General features: G+C 38.8%; 1 protein-coding gene and 1 long non-coding RNA gene across 9 annotated transcripts in view; one reads left to right on the top strand and one right to left on the bottom strand.

Moving 5' to 3' along the window:
* The window catches only part of LOC124253302, an 88,399-nt gene that overhangs the window by 9,963 nt on the left and 62,987 nt on the right, over window positions 1–15,449 (top strand). For 2 of the 7 annotated variants that reach the window (XM_046687046.1, XM_046687044.1), the window contains exon 1: window positions 8,020–8,104. The exons of 3 other annotated variants lie outside the window; for them this stretch is intronic. In XM_046687046.1, coding sequence (XP_046543002.1) covers window positions 8,088–8,104 — 17 coding nt within the window. In that variant the 5' untranslated portion in view covers window positions 8,020–8,087. Of the gene's footprint in view, window positions 1–8,018; window positions 8,105–15,449 lie in introns of those variants that run through there. 2 more of the 7 variants (XM_046687045.1, XR_006892177.1) reach the window with 2 other exon arrangements.
* On the bottom strand, window positions 4,463–6,906 carry LOC124253305. 2 transcript variants are annotated; one of them, XR_006892179.1, is made up of 3 exons: window positions 6,809–6,906; window positions 5,977–6,120; window positions 4,463–5,366 (listed from the first exon to the last, which is right to left on the bottom strand). It is a non-coding gene; the product is annotated as an uncharacterized LOC124253305 (long non-coding RNA). The 2 variants fall into 2 exon arrangements; XR_006892178.1 differs by lacking the exon at window positions 6,809–6,906 and having other exon boundaries at window positions 5,977–6,234.

Here is a 15,449-nt window from a genome sequence, read left to right as displayed (position 1 = left end):
CAATATGATTTGTTTGGAGGATTGTATGCTTAAATTTCCTTATTACTGAAACCTTATTAATTATTGTTGTGACAGACCACCCCGTATACTTTGCTATGTTTAGTGTAAAAAGGAAATAACGCTACGCTGCATATAATCTTACCCACCTTAGTTCCCGTGGGGAAAATAGTCACACGCCCCTTCAGTATTCAGTATTTAATGTTCGAGATCATTATTGAGCAATACTTTAAGTGTGACTTCTACTTGTGACTAGTGAAGATCCGTGTTAGAATTGGAGTGAGTGGGGGTCTACGTCGCTTTTAGCAATATTCCAGCCATATCACGGCCGGTGACACCAGAAATTGGCTTTCACACATTGTACCCATGTGGGGAATCGAACCCGGGTCTTCAGCTTAACGAACGAACGCTTTAACCACTAGGCTTCCCCACCGCTCCCTTGTCGTAAGAGGCGACTAACGGGAACGGGTGGGCAGGCTCGCCGACAAGGTCGACACATGTCACCGTATCTCAAATACGTAGATCCATGCTTATGCTGTTGATCACTGGATTGTCTGGTCCGCCACCATATAGCCGGAATATTGCTCAGTGCGGCGTTAAACAACAAACAAGCAAATCTAATTGTACAAAGTTATACAAAGCGCCTGACTTTCCTGATGAATGAAGAATAGGCGTTCTGGGCCAGGAGCCAAGGAGCCATGACGTCACTGTGACCTTTGACCTTCAATATTTCTTTTGATTGGATACAGGAGCGATGACGTCGCTGTTACCTTTCACCTATAATCTTTCTTTTGATTGGATATAGGAGCCATGACGTCGCTGTAACCTTTCATCTATAATCTTTGTTTTGATTGGATACAGGAGCCATGACGTCACTGTGACCTTTGACCTATAATTTTTGCTTTGATTGAATATAGGGTACGATGTCACTGTGACCTTGACTGTTAACCTTTGTTCTTATCGGGTTATGAAAATGGCATCAACATGACCAATTAGCTTAATATCATTTAATGAGATTCATTAGTACATAATAATATCTCTTTTAATTGAAGCCTGGCTAAATGTAATTAATACTGTATATTTCTTATTCTGGCTTTGATTTAGATTGACATCTTATAATTGCGGTAATTAGCCCATATGAATAACATTTTTAATAAAGGACTGGGTGGCAAGAATACATCTATCTGCAAATAATTGCACTCGATGTGACCAGATTACACTAATCCGATTTGACGACATCATTTGATTATGCTTAAACTGTTTGCATTCCTTTCCTGATGTGGTATAAATATAAATGAATTTGATAAAATCATCATTTGTGCTTTCAACATGCCAGAAGACGGATGGAAAGAATATTTATCAAACCTATATTTTGACTCAAAACATGCAGCTTCTTTCACCGGTCCAAACAAGCTCTATTACATTGTGAAGAAGGAAGGAAAGTTTAATATCAGTTTACATCACATCAAGAAATGATTAGCTGCTCAAGATAGTTATGCACTACAGAGATCACTACGCTATAAATTCAAGCGGAACAGACTTGTGGCTACAGGACTCAATGCACGTTGGGATATAGATTTAGCCGATGTTCATAATCTGGCTTCATACAATGAAGGAGTCAAGTATCTTCTCATAGTGATCAATGTTTTTACAAGGTACTTATGGGTACAACCCTTGAAAAACCAAAAACCTGAATCTGTTTTAAAAGCCTTGATGAAAATACTTACAACAGCAGCAACATATAGGATCCTAAGATCAGACAAGGAATGTGAGTTTGATAACAAAACTGTGAAATCATTCTTGGAAAGTAAAGGTATTACTTACTATACTACACAGAATGAAACCAAAGCCAACTATGCTGAGAGAGTCATACGTACATTGAAGACGAGTATGTACAGATATTTCACTTATAGGCAGACATATCATTATTTGAATATTTTGCAAGATATAGTGTCAAACTACAATCATCAACCACATCGATCATTAAACATCGATCAGATTGCCCTCTGACATTACTGCTCAAAATGAGGCCATTGTATGGAAGGAGCAGTATATTGATCCCTTACTGAAAAGAGGTCAGAGCAGAAAGCACAAGAGGCGATTTAAGTATAAAGTCAGGGACCAAGTGAGAATATCTCATTTAAGATATACTTTTCAAAGAGATTATCATGAAAAGTGGACTGAAGAAATATTCATCATAAGAAGGCGTTATAACCGTAATGGAATACCTGTGTATCAACTGAAAGATATGGCAGATGATCACATAAAAGGGACATTCTATGAGAATGAATTGTCTAGAGCTTATAAAGCAGAGGATCATCTGTGGCGTGTAGAAAGAGTACTCCGGAAGAGAAACAGAGGTGGACAGAGAGAAGTCTTTGTCAAGTGGATGGGATACCCGAAGAAATTCAACAGTTGGATTCCAGAAGTAAATCTAGCGAATGTATAAAAAGTAGAAATTGACATGACAAGGATCATTTGAGTTGCAATCATCATGGGGTTGACATCGTGCTTGGAATGTGGTAAAACGTTCACTAGAGAAGACAATATGTTGAGACACAGGAAAATCATGCATCAGACTGAGTCTCCTCCTCCTCAGAATCTAGTTCCTCCTCCTCCTCCCCAGAATCTAGTTCCTCCTACTCCTCCTCCTCCTTAGAATCTACCTCCTTCTCAGAATCTAGTTCCTCCTCCTCCTCCTCCTCAGAATCTACCTCCTTCTCAGAATCTAGTTCCTCCTAGAAGAAATCATAGGACTGAGGAACCATTTTTCTTCCACCTACCATCCAATTCAGTGATTGTGGGGCCGAGCGGATCAGGAAAGAGCATGTTTGTATATCAAGTACTCTTACAGCAGCACATACAGCCTAACCCTAACCACATTATATGGTGCTACAATGAATGGCAGCCTCTGTATGAGGAAATACACCACAAATTGCCCCATGTACAGTTTGTGAAGGGAATTCCATACAATATACAGGAGGATAACTATTTCAATGCCTGCAATAACAATGTCCTTATACTGGATGACCACATGGTAGAAGCGAAGAATGACAAGCGTATCTCACAGCTGTTTACTCGGACTTCTCATCATAAGAACGTGCTGATCTTTCTCCTCCTACAGAACCTTTTTCCACGCGGGAGGGAATCACGTGACATTGCCCTAAATGTTCATTATGTGACCTTGTTCAACTAACCTGTGGACCGGCATCAAGTTCAGCTGTTTGCAAGACGAATCTATCTGAGCAATTCGGATCACTTTATGTCAGTCTATAGAAGTGCTGTTCAAGATTCCTATGGAAATTTAACCATAGACCTCAAGCCAACAACTTCAGATATTGAAAGGATGAAACCTAATGTGCTGAAAGAGGCTTTGGCTATAAAATGGAAACCATCACATGAACTTGATCATTCTATAAACATCAGCCAACCAGTACACATCTCCAGCGAGCAGTCATCTCATAGAGAAAAGTCACCAGCTGGCATCGCCACAAACCTGCTTCCTGAGGAATCAATCAGTGGCAGTAATACTGACGAAGAAAGTGAAGATATCATCATGCCCTCCTGTGACGAATGTGGAATTGTGTTTGAAAATAATCATGACCTTCAAAGACATGTAAGAACCTGGTGCCCAGAAAACGGAGGGGAACCATTAAGAAAACGTTTCCGAAGTGAAGTTGCTGATGCTGAGTTATCTAAGCAGGATGACTTACCCACAAACGATTCAAAGGACAGAGACAAAGAGAGGGAGACTAAAGGCCTTCAAGTACTATGGAAGGGTGCTCTTAAACATTGTAGAGAAGAACTTTTGGCTAAGAAGGAGGAGTATGAAAACAGAGGACGAAGCGAATGGTGGACTGAGAAGACGATGAAAAAGTGCTGGGAAGATGCTTTTTTAGACAGAGTATATAGAGTCGTTGGATATGGCAGCTATTTTGAAAATGGGCCACTTTTTAAACCCATTTTGGAGAGAGCCAATGCCTTGTACCCCAATACAGATGTACCTGAAATGCTAGCTAAAGTTAAACATTGGATAAAACCTCTGGCCAAGGATATCTTATCTCGGATTGATGTCACAGACTCTGAGGATCTAGAACACATGACTACGTTAGAAAATGAAGAGGAAGATGACTCAGACAAAGACATTTAATTTGTTATTATATACTCATGTTCGATGATTATGTATGAATATCCTGTTACACATTGTCTGAAAATCTCTCCATGTAGAGAAATAATAAACAAGTGTGATATGCACATTTTTCTTGATATTTGTTGTTGTGTTGTTTGTTTTTGTTTATGGTACATTGTCATATAAACATTGAGTACAGTATTTGATGAGCTGATTTACCTGTGAATCCCAATAGGTTTGCACACCTATTTGTGTTTCATAATCGGAATATCATATCATTTACACTCATAATAGAATCATAATAAAGGCCATCAAATACAACAAATAAGAAAACAATAAGAATCCATTAAATTTTATTCATTGCATATTTTTCACACATGGAATATGATCATAATGTTGATAACAAATGCCATTGACAAATCATTGATATTAGAACATGATTATTATATATAAAACATATTTAAGTCAAATTATTTAGATAACAAAAGCTCATTTTTCATATTTGGACATGATCACAAAACATAAAACATATTTGGGTCAGATTATAACAACTCTCTTTGATTTTAGAACATGATCACACTATATACAATACATTTGGGTCAAATATATTTAGATAATAAATGATCTCAATGATATTAATGCACTGGATCGGCACACACACATTACACTGTTAATATGCAGATATTTACAAACACAGTATGGCAATGAAATGGTTTCTCACATGCTAATTCTCTGCAATTTTGTAGTGGCCATGTGCTAGAGTATGAATACCATCTTCCAGCACAAAACGCTTATCATCATATGGGCTCAAGCTAATTTTGTTTTTCCTGACTGTAAAACCTGATGTTTCTCACTTTGAATTAGTCTCATGACATGACGGAGCTGGGTATGTGTGGTTAAACACTCTTTATATTGAGCATGTCTCAATTGCTTCTTGATGACCGCTCTGGTCACCCCTTTAGCTTTTTGTTTTTCCTCTCGTCTGATTGCCGGTACCATCTCCCCATCCACTTCATGCAAGTCTTCTTTTCCAAAAGTAAATGAATACATCTTTGGCCTGAGGCCGATGAATGAATTCATAACATTTCCACCTAATTCATCCTTAAATTTTCCAAGAACCTTGACATTCAATTTTGAATAGATGGGATGTGTTGGGTCATAATTGCTGGTGTCAAAATGTCATCTTTCATGTCTCTATACAAATCTTGAGTTTGAATCTGGTAACACAAGGAGTCTGTGTCTGTGAATAATAATGTTGCATTTGCTTTATATTTCGTCTGGATGTAGTCATAATGGAAAGAATACATATGAATTTTAGACAAACATAATTGCATAAGTAAAACGAAAGAGCATTGCTAAATAATACTTAAGAATACTACAACCAAATGAAAAAACAAATATCTCATAAAACAGCAAACATTAAGCTTGTAAGTCTGTAATACTCTCTCAGTGCTGTATTAGCCAGTGCTAAGGGAGATAACTGCTATCGACTGATTAGCAATGTCTTGTCTACATTAACACAACCTTGTTACATTTAAGCGTTATTCATTTGTCGTTCCCAAATGTTGGTTTCATAAAGTTAATTCATTTTACATAGAAGTTAACATATATTCTACAGACATTTTAAACAGACCTATACAAACGTTACAATGAAGGGATTTCTTTGTCCCACTTGATATATCAATGCTATATTCTATACCATATGACATCAGTTCGAACTGAGGAAATAGTAGTTTTATTGTTACAAAACACTCAAACAACACTTTTCAACATAATTTTAAGTAAAAGTTCAACCATGCTTATCTTTATAACTCAATATTATGAATAAGGCATAGCAGAGGAATACTTACACGTTACAAGTCCTGCTTGTCCTACATCCAGCCGACAGCCGATGTGGGAGCGGCCGGCTTACTCATGTTACTTCATTTAACACTTAAAGCACTCGGTGACTGGCAGACTTTGTTTACATTTCAATTCTCACCAAGGAAGTCCAACTGTACGCGGGAAACATTCAAACGTGTCTGACAAAATCACACATACTGGGAAAGTATATCTCTATTTTTCAGTCACTGTCAATGCTCATTAGCCAATCACCATTCAGCCTTCTATTGAAATCATTGTTCATATGGGCCCATAATATCCTTATAGGACAAATCTAATTAGTCAATTACCATCCAGACCTTTTTTTTTTATAAATTTTTTTTTTTTTTTCATGTGGGCTACTTAGCGTCATTATAGGATGTCATCCTGTCTAAAAACCAGGATTCCCTTGTTCAGATATGTAGTATTAATTACATTTAGTCAATCATCATTCAGGCTTCTATTTAAAAGAGATATTATTATGTACTAATGAATCTCATTAAATGATATTAAGCTAATTGGTCATGATGATGCCATTTTCATACCCCGATAAGAACAAAGGTTAATAGTCAAGGTCACAGTGACACATCATGCCCTATATCCAATCAAAGCAAAAATTATAGGTCAAAGGTCACAGTGACGTCATGGCTCCTTGGCTCCTGGCCCAGAACGCCTATTCTTCATTCATCACTTTCCTAATGAGTACGTTTCCGGAAGGTCTACACATATCATATGACTCTATATAAAAATGTATAAACATAGCTTTACAGTCTTATACTTCTGATTTTTTCTAGGTTCATATGTGTTTGTTTCATACATTACCAATAAACCCGGAACCATGATCATGTCTCGAACCCAGGGTAACAGGCAAGGGCGTCTCCGACCGCTGCGGTTAATCGTGGTTAATGTGTATAAGCGAGTGGGCCTGCCCAGTGTAACAGAGATGAACCGTCGTCAAAGGTTTTCCCCGGTGATATTTATGGAATGCGCCAACGGGTTACACCTGTGAACTTCACAAGGGTCATGGCTGTCACAAATATATTATGCAGATACAATGCGTACCTGTATGGGTGCAAATTCCATAGACTCATATTGAGTAATATTTATAAAGCTAACAAGTATTATCCAAATTTCTGTAGGGATTTCTTTGTGACAAGATGTCACACCATGTACTCAGGGGTCAATGTAAACAATCAAATCTACATAATAAACATCGCCTACTGCATGTATTGCATATACGTTATGTACATGTATGTCAGATCAATAACGCATCGGCCGTTCAGGCATTCTTTTCATTTAATATAATGTGTGCATGAACAGAAGCTACACTATCAGTTGTGATGGTCATTATACTATAAATATTGTCTTTATTATCAACTATGACACTTTACATTTAGTTACTGTTGATACAAACTCTCCGATGTTTTACAAAGGAAGGCTGAATACTTGAATCCCTGTCTTGATTGTTATGTTTTACAGATTCAGATTAAAAAAGCAGCAGAGAGGGTTCGGGTGATCCTGGCACAGTCAGGCTGGTAAGACACATCCTCAGCTCAGGGCCCTTGCCCCTTCTACAAGCAGGCCACACAGCGAATGGGACTTCTCCCAGGAAACGCTGGACAGGCGAACCCATCAAGAACCTTCCGGAGAATATGTAAATTCCCCAACAATGCCGCAGAATGCAGCCTTCTTTCTTTAACGGTTTGAGATGATAAAATCCCATTGAGCACACACCGTGGAAATGAGGCAACCTTTTCAACGTTTAGTTAAAAATAAATCTGATGCAATATTAAGAAATATATTGACCATTCACCTACATCACTGTTCCGGTGGTATAATGTTATTCAGGAAAGCAAGCATGTTCTTACGCGAAAGCAAAGTCTCTAACCCAACTGATACTCATTTTCGTACATTGTGACAGAAAATAATAGTATCTATCTATGATAATATCAGCTGTAATATAATATTTTCGTGGAAGACGGAAGTGATGAAGTGTCAATTATGTGTTATCACGACACACTACGTTTCCAAGGTAAATCTATTTTTAGACCGCGGGCCTGCCCATGCTCAGTCAACCGTTACCATAACAAATCTCTCATTGATGAATTCAACTGAGAGGTAAGCAAGCACAACATATACTTCGTGTAGCCGCACAGGGTGAATTCATGTTTCCTCATGTTCAAACAATATTATTTCCTGTCACAATGGTAGTATATACCATAATATCTTAGGACGATACGAATGTAGTGTTTCTAATCACGAATTAGTCAGCATTCAAGCTCATAAGCCTCGGAGTTTCCCTACCTACTGGCGACAGAATAGGTATTCATTTTACAGCCTGATGAATACAACTTTACTTGGCAAATTGCTTCCATTTATTCTGTATTATCCTAAACGAGTAGCAATGTAAAGAAATAGGACGATGGTCGCCTTGAAGAGAAACGTGCTCCGTTTGTTAATACACATGCCATTGTATTGAGTCATGCTTTCTTATTGGTTTTGTTTGACACTGTTCAGAGCGGATACAGAACAACTATCCAGGGTGGATACATGATATATACTGTTTTGAATTGGTCAGGGTTGATACATGACATGTACTGTGCTTGAACTGACCAGGATGGATACATGACATGTACTATGTTTGAACTGGTCAGTGTTGATACATGACATATGCTATGTTTCAACTGACCAGGGTGGATACATGACATGTATTATGGTTGATCTGGTCAGGGTGGATACATGACATGTACTATGTTTGAAGTAGTCAGGGTGGATACATGACATGTACTATGTTTGAACTGGTCAGGGTGGATACATGACATGTTCTATGTTTGAACTGACCAGGGTGGGTACATGACATGTACTATGTTTGAACTGGTCAGGGTGCATACATGACAGATACGATGCTTGATCAGGTCAGGGTGGATACATGACATGTACTATGTTTGAACTGGTCAGGGTGCATACATGACACGTACTATGTTTGAACAGACCAGGGTGGATACATGACATATACTATGTTTGATCTGGTCAGGGTTGATGCATGACATGTACTATGATTGATCCCGTCAGGGTGGATACATGACATGTACTATGTTTGAACTGGTCAGGGTGGATACATGACATATACGATGCTTGATCAGGTCAGGGTGGATACATGACATGTACTATGTTTGAACTGGTCATGGTTGATACATGACATGTACTATGTTTCAACTGGTCAGGGTGGATACATCACATGTACTTTGTTTGAACTGGTCAGGGTTCAGACATGACATGTACTATGTTTCATCTGGTCAGGGCAGATACATGACATGTGCTTTGTTTGAACTGACCAGGGTTCAGACATGACATGTACTATGTTTCAACTGGTCATGGTGGTATCCACACTGACCAGTTCAAACATAGCATATGTCATGTATCCACCCTGGTCAGTTCAAGCACAGCACATGTCATGTATCAACCCTGACCAATTCAAAACAGTATATACCATGTATCCACCCTGGATAGTTGTTCTGTATCCGCTCTGAACAGTGTCAAACAAAACCAATAAGAAAGCATGACTCAATACAATGGCATTTGTATTAACAAACGGAGCACGTTTCTCTTCAAGGCGACCATCGTCCTATTTCTTTACATTGCTACTATGTTTGAACTGACCAGGGTTCAGACATGACATGTACTATGTTTGAACTGGTCAGGGTTCAGACATGACATGTACTATGTTTCAACTGGTCAGGGTAGATACATGACATGTGCTATGTTTGAACTGACCAGGGTTCAGACATGACATGTACTATGTTTCAACTGGTCAGGGTGGTATCCACACTGACCAGTTCAAACATAGTACATGTCATGTATCCATCGTCCTATTTCTTTACATTGCTACTATGTTTGAACTGACCAGGGTTCAGACATGACATGTACTATGTTTCACATTTATTTCACGTATTTCTTCTTAAATTTGACTAAAAGACTGTTTGTAACATCAAAATAAAGTGGACATCGGAATAAAACCTGACATTCATCCTCAACACACTCATCACAATTAAAACACACACGTTGGTTCAGGGGCATGTTGGTGTATCGACCCGTCTCAACACAGAGCGGTGTGACTCCTCAGCGGAACATGTCTGGTGCGCGGCGATATGACCAAGGGAGGCCACTCTGTAGAGACACGGCTCAACTCCATATGGGAATACAGTCTCAACTTGTTCTTCCAAACCCTCCGCTTAATGTTCTCCTGATTGACTGCAACATTCCTCTCCTGCAAATAGTTTGGCATCACTTTCTGCTCAACCTCTGATATTAAAAAGCGTATGGAAAAAGTATTTCCAATAAGGATAAAATCTTCAAGATATATAGTTCTAAATGTTCTGTGTACACGCTGATGCCATTTCCGCTTACTAAACACAGCCTCAGAATGGGCCCACTTGAACACATTAGAAGATAATCTGTTCGGGTTTTGATCGCATGATCGCTTGTAAAATCGAGCAACACTCTTCCATTGCCGGACAACCCTATATCACCTGATACAGCACAGCTTCATCACGCCCATAAAGTACCTCAAGCTTGGTTGTGAACAGCGTTTATGGCTGGGATATGACGTTCCTAATATTGAAGCACCGTAGTCGATAGTACCCCATACCGTGGAGTCGTACAGTTTGGTAAAATCCTGTGCTGCTTGCCTCCCAGGAATTTACACTTTGATTTGAGGAGTGCCATGCTGGCTGCACCTGTCACTGCATTTCCCATCCGGGTGTAGTTCATATGGTCTGTCAAGGGTAGGCCGAGGTGTTTGAATTGGCCAGGGTGGATACATGACATACATGATATTTGACGCATACTGTGTTTGAATTGGTCAGGGTGGATACTTGACGCGTCCTGTGTTTGAATTGATCAGGGTGGATACATGCCGCGTTCTTTTTTTGAATTGATCAGGATGGATACATGACGCGTTCTGTGTTTGAATTGATCAAGGTGGATACATGACGCGTCCTGTGTTTGAATTGATCAGGGTGGATACATGACATGTACTATTTTTAAATTGATCAGGGTGGATACATGACGCGTTTTGTGTTTGAATTGGTCAGGGTGCATACATGACATGTACTGTTTTTAAATTGATCAGGGTGGATACATGGCGCCTAGTGTGTTTGAATTGGTCAGGACTGATACATGACGCGTACTGTGTTTGAATTGGTCAGGGTGGATACATGACGAGTACTGTGTTTGAATTGGTCAGGATGGATACATGACGCGTACTCTGTTTGAATTGGTCAGGATGGATACATGACACGTACTGTGTTTGAATTGGTCAGGATGGATACATGACACGTACTGTGTTTGAATTGTTCAGGGTGGATACATTCCGCGTATTGTGTTTGAATTGTTCAGGGTGGATACATTCCGCGTATTGTGTTAGAGTTGTCTATATCAGACATAGCTCAATTTGTATAGAAAATTAGACACAATCCCTCCTCATTCGAACCCAGCTAAGATAATCCCTCTACTGTGATTAAAGGTAGAGATAATCATTATACTTTGATTTCTCTACTCAGCGTTCCAGTTATACGGAACAGAACAGAAAGTTTATTCTCAAAAATCACATACGAGGGGATATCAAAAAGTTCTAATTATCACTAAGACTTATTCAGGGTACAAACTTTATTTGGCTTTCTTGTCCTTGTGGCTTTCTCTACATAGTCACCATCCCGAGTTACACATTTCTGCCACCGTTTCTTGACCTTGCGCAGACCGGCTGAATAGAAGTCACCTGATTTTATGCACCTTGGCCTTTTTCGGAGGTGATGACGTGGCATGTTTCCACTCTTTACTCATCTCTTTTAGCCCAGCGGATAAGTGTACTTTTTTCACTGAATTGTGCACTTTGTGTTACAAGCATGAAACTTGGCATGATTGTAGCTTATACCATTCTAACTGAATAAAAATCGAGAGGCCTCGCAGATTTGTTATATTTTCCATCATTTTGGGGAAAAAAGTGAAAAAAAATATTTTTTTATACTATTTTCGTCATAACTTTTTACAAAATTCTCCAATTCTCATAAGTCATATATCAAATTGTAGGAAATCTATAGCTGGTCATTGCCCATCTATACATGTCTTTTATCTTTAACAGTTAGGTCTACGGAAGTCAATATATATCATGACTACCCGAAAATGGGAAAATTGGTGGCCATTTTGAAAAATGGCCGCCATATAGAGTACATCAGTAAAATAAGTATGAGATCATCCCATGATCTAAAATATTTTTATCATTTCTTTGCAAATTCAATACGAGAAGCCTCACAGATTGTGGGACATTTTTCATTTTTTTGGGGAAAAGTGGGGGAAAAATTGAATTTTCCAAAAAATGTTCTTTTAACTCAATTTTAAATCCTCATAAATTATGTATCTAGAATATTGTGAGAACAGACGAAAGTTTATCTTAAGGAATATATCATTAGATTTACTTACATGTATAATGTATGAGCTTGGTTGGCTATAGATCACCTATAAAAACATATCAAAATCAACACAACATCAATGTCAAAGTAGCTATCTCATCACTCTATGGAATGTTAGTCAAACATGTGTAATTGTATCTAGCTTGACTGAATGAGAAAAGTGCATAGCACTTGAGAGATGCTTTAACGCACTTGGACCAGTTTGAACATTTCATACACATGCATTTCAGCAATTCCCGGCAGCTCTTTCATGCATTCGTGAGAGTTGTCCATAGTTACTAGTATGTTGGATCAAAGTTGATTCAGTTGGGGTGAATGATTCTGTTGGGGGAATATTGTCCAGTGTTCTCCCCTTTGTGGCAAACAAATGTTTTCTTGCTTCATTCACTTTTATGGGGTTGCTTGCACTGTCATACAGCAGTACAACAACTTTCTCATGCTGATGAATCTGTGCATTAGGATTTCAAGTGGTGGACAAGCGAGGGAAATAAAGGTGCCTGTAAGTTCAGGAAAAGTATTCCATGTATTCTGCGAAAAATCAGTCTTGCTATCCAACTATATCTCATCAAGGTTCTCTACGTCCATGTGCAAAATCAGTTCTTCTCAACTGCTTTGAAGAAAATTTCACCACCAACTGACTCAACACCAAATGTTGACGTATCAATCCTTGATGGATCTGCAGTAATAAACATGCTAAAACCAGCCGCTCCAATAGCATTTGATGAATATGATGATAACGTGTTCTTGAAGTACTTGCAGTCTCTTCTGGACACTAATCAGAGAGTGGATATTGTCTGGGACGAATACAAAACGGACGGCGTAAAAATCCAGTGTAAGAACAAAAAGAGGAAGTGGAAAAAGACGACGAGTGGAAGCCAGTTCCTCAGAACTGCCAAGAATTCCCGAGGTGTGATGCCAGCAAGAAATATCTTTTTGCTTTCCTTGTACAGAAAATAGCCTTGATAGAATCAAACAAGTCATCAGCCCAATTGGCGAATATGTGGTGTCCAATCAACCAAAAGACCTTTTGGAATTGGCACCCTGTAACTATGAAGAGATAAAAAGATAAAAGAAAGTTGCTTCACTGATGCTTCACATAAAGGATGGAAGAAGTTTTACAGCCGTACTGTTGACACTGATGTGGTTGTGTTGGCCATAGCTGCAACAGGCATTCTCGATCTTGAAGAAGTATGGGTGGGGTTTGGTACCGGAAATCTCTTCCGCTATATTGTAATTCATGAACTTGCATCCGGTCTGGGTCCTAGAAAAGTAGATCCCTTCCAATGTTTCACAGCTTCACATTCTGTGACATTGTGTCATCCTTTGATATGAAAAGACCTCGTGGAATGCATGGATTGCTTTTCCTGAACTTACAGGCACCTCTATTTCCCTCACCTGTCCACCACTTGAAATCACTAATCACTAATGCTGATTCATCAGCTTGAGAGATTTGTTGTACTGCTGTATGACAGAGCAGGCAACCCCATGAAAGTGAATGAAGCAAGAAAGCATTTGTTCACCACGATGGGGAGAACTTTGGACAACATTCCCCCAACAGAATCAGCTTTGATCCAACATATAAAGAGAGCTGTAAATCAGGGGAGTTATGTTTCAGAGCAATACCTGATGAAATCACAGGAGTTACCAAGCCCTCTGTATAGGGTTGGCAATAACTCTAGGGGAGAGCTTGGACCTGTATGGACAACTCTTCTGTCGGCATGAAAGGGCTGCCAGGAATTGCTGAAATGCATGTGTATAGAATGTTCAAACTGGCCCAAGTGTTTAAAAGCAGCTCTCAAGTGCACTGCACTTTCTCATTCAGTCAAGCTAGATACAGTTACACATGATTAGGTAACCTTCCATAGATTAATGAGATAGCTACTTTGACATTGATGTTGAAATGAAATATGTTTGCGTTGATTTTGATAAGTTTTCATAGGTGATCTATAGCCAACCAAGCTCATACATTATACATGTAAGTAAATCTAATGATATATTCCTTAAGATAAACTTTCGTCTGTTCTCACAATATTCTAGATACATAATTTATGAGGATTTAAAATTGAGTTAAAAGAATTTTTTTTGGAAAATTCAATTTTTTCCCCACTTTTTCCCCCCCAAATATAAAAGATTACAACAATCTGTGAGGCTTCTCGTATTGAATTTGCAAAGAAATGATAAACATATTTTAGATCATGGGATGATTTCATACTTATTTTACTGATGTACTCTATATGGCGGCCGTTTTGAAAAATGGTGTGCGAAAATTGGCGTCCATTTTTCAAAATGGCAACCAATTTTCGCATTTTCGGGTAGTGATGATATAAATTGACTTCCGTAGACCTAACCGTTAAAGATAAAAAGACATGTATAGATGGAAAATGACCAGCTATACATTTCCTACAATTTGATATATGACTTATGAGAATTGGAGAATTTTGAAAAAAGTTATGACGAAAACAGTATAAAAAATTATATTGTTTCACTTTTTTCCCTAAAATGATGGAAAATATAAAAAATCTGCGAGGCCTCTCGATCTTTATTCAGTTAGAATGGTATAAGCTACAATCATGCCAAGTTTCATGCTTGTAACACAAAGTGCACAATTTGATCACTTATCCGCTGGGCTATTTTGTCTCAGGATCATTCAAATAGTCCCAACAGAAGCTCCAATGCCTGTCGTGACATGTCTCGTCGAGTCTGTCTTTGAAGATGAGTCAGTAAGCGAAGAACCCGACGTGCTGACACTTTGGACATGTGCAGTTGGTTATGAATGATGTTCCATGCACTGCCATAGCTCAAGTCGGTCTCATGCATAGCCATGTGTATTGTTGCACGGCGATCTTCCTGAACCAGCGCCTCGACTTGTTCACGGTGTCCAAATCATCAGTAAGTGAGGGGCGTCTACTTCTTGGCTCATCTGTGAGGGACATGTGACCAGTTGGGAAAATTTTTTCGATGTCACAACAGTTTCATCAGATGTGCTATCATCACCA

This window comes from Haliotis rubra, unplaced genomic scaffold (assembly GCF_003918875.1).
Source record: "Haliotis rubra isolate DU_JTF1 unplaced genomic scaffold, ASM391887v1 Scf539, whole genome shotgun sequence".
Lineage (NCBI taxonomy): Eukaryota > Metazoa > Mollusca > Gastropoda > Lepetellida > Haliotidae > Haliotis > Haliotis rubra.
This window is presented reverse-complemented; position numbering and strand designations above follow the sequence as displayed.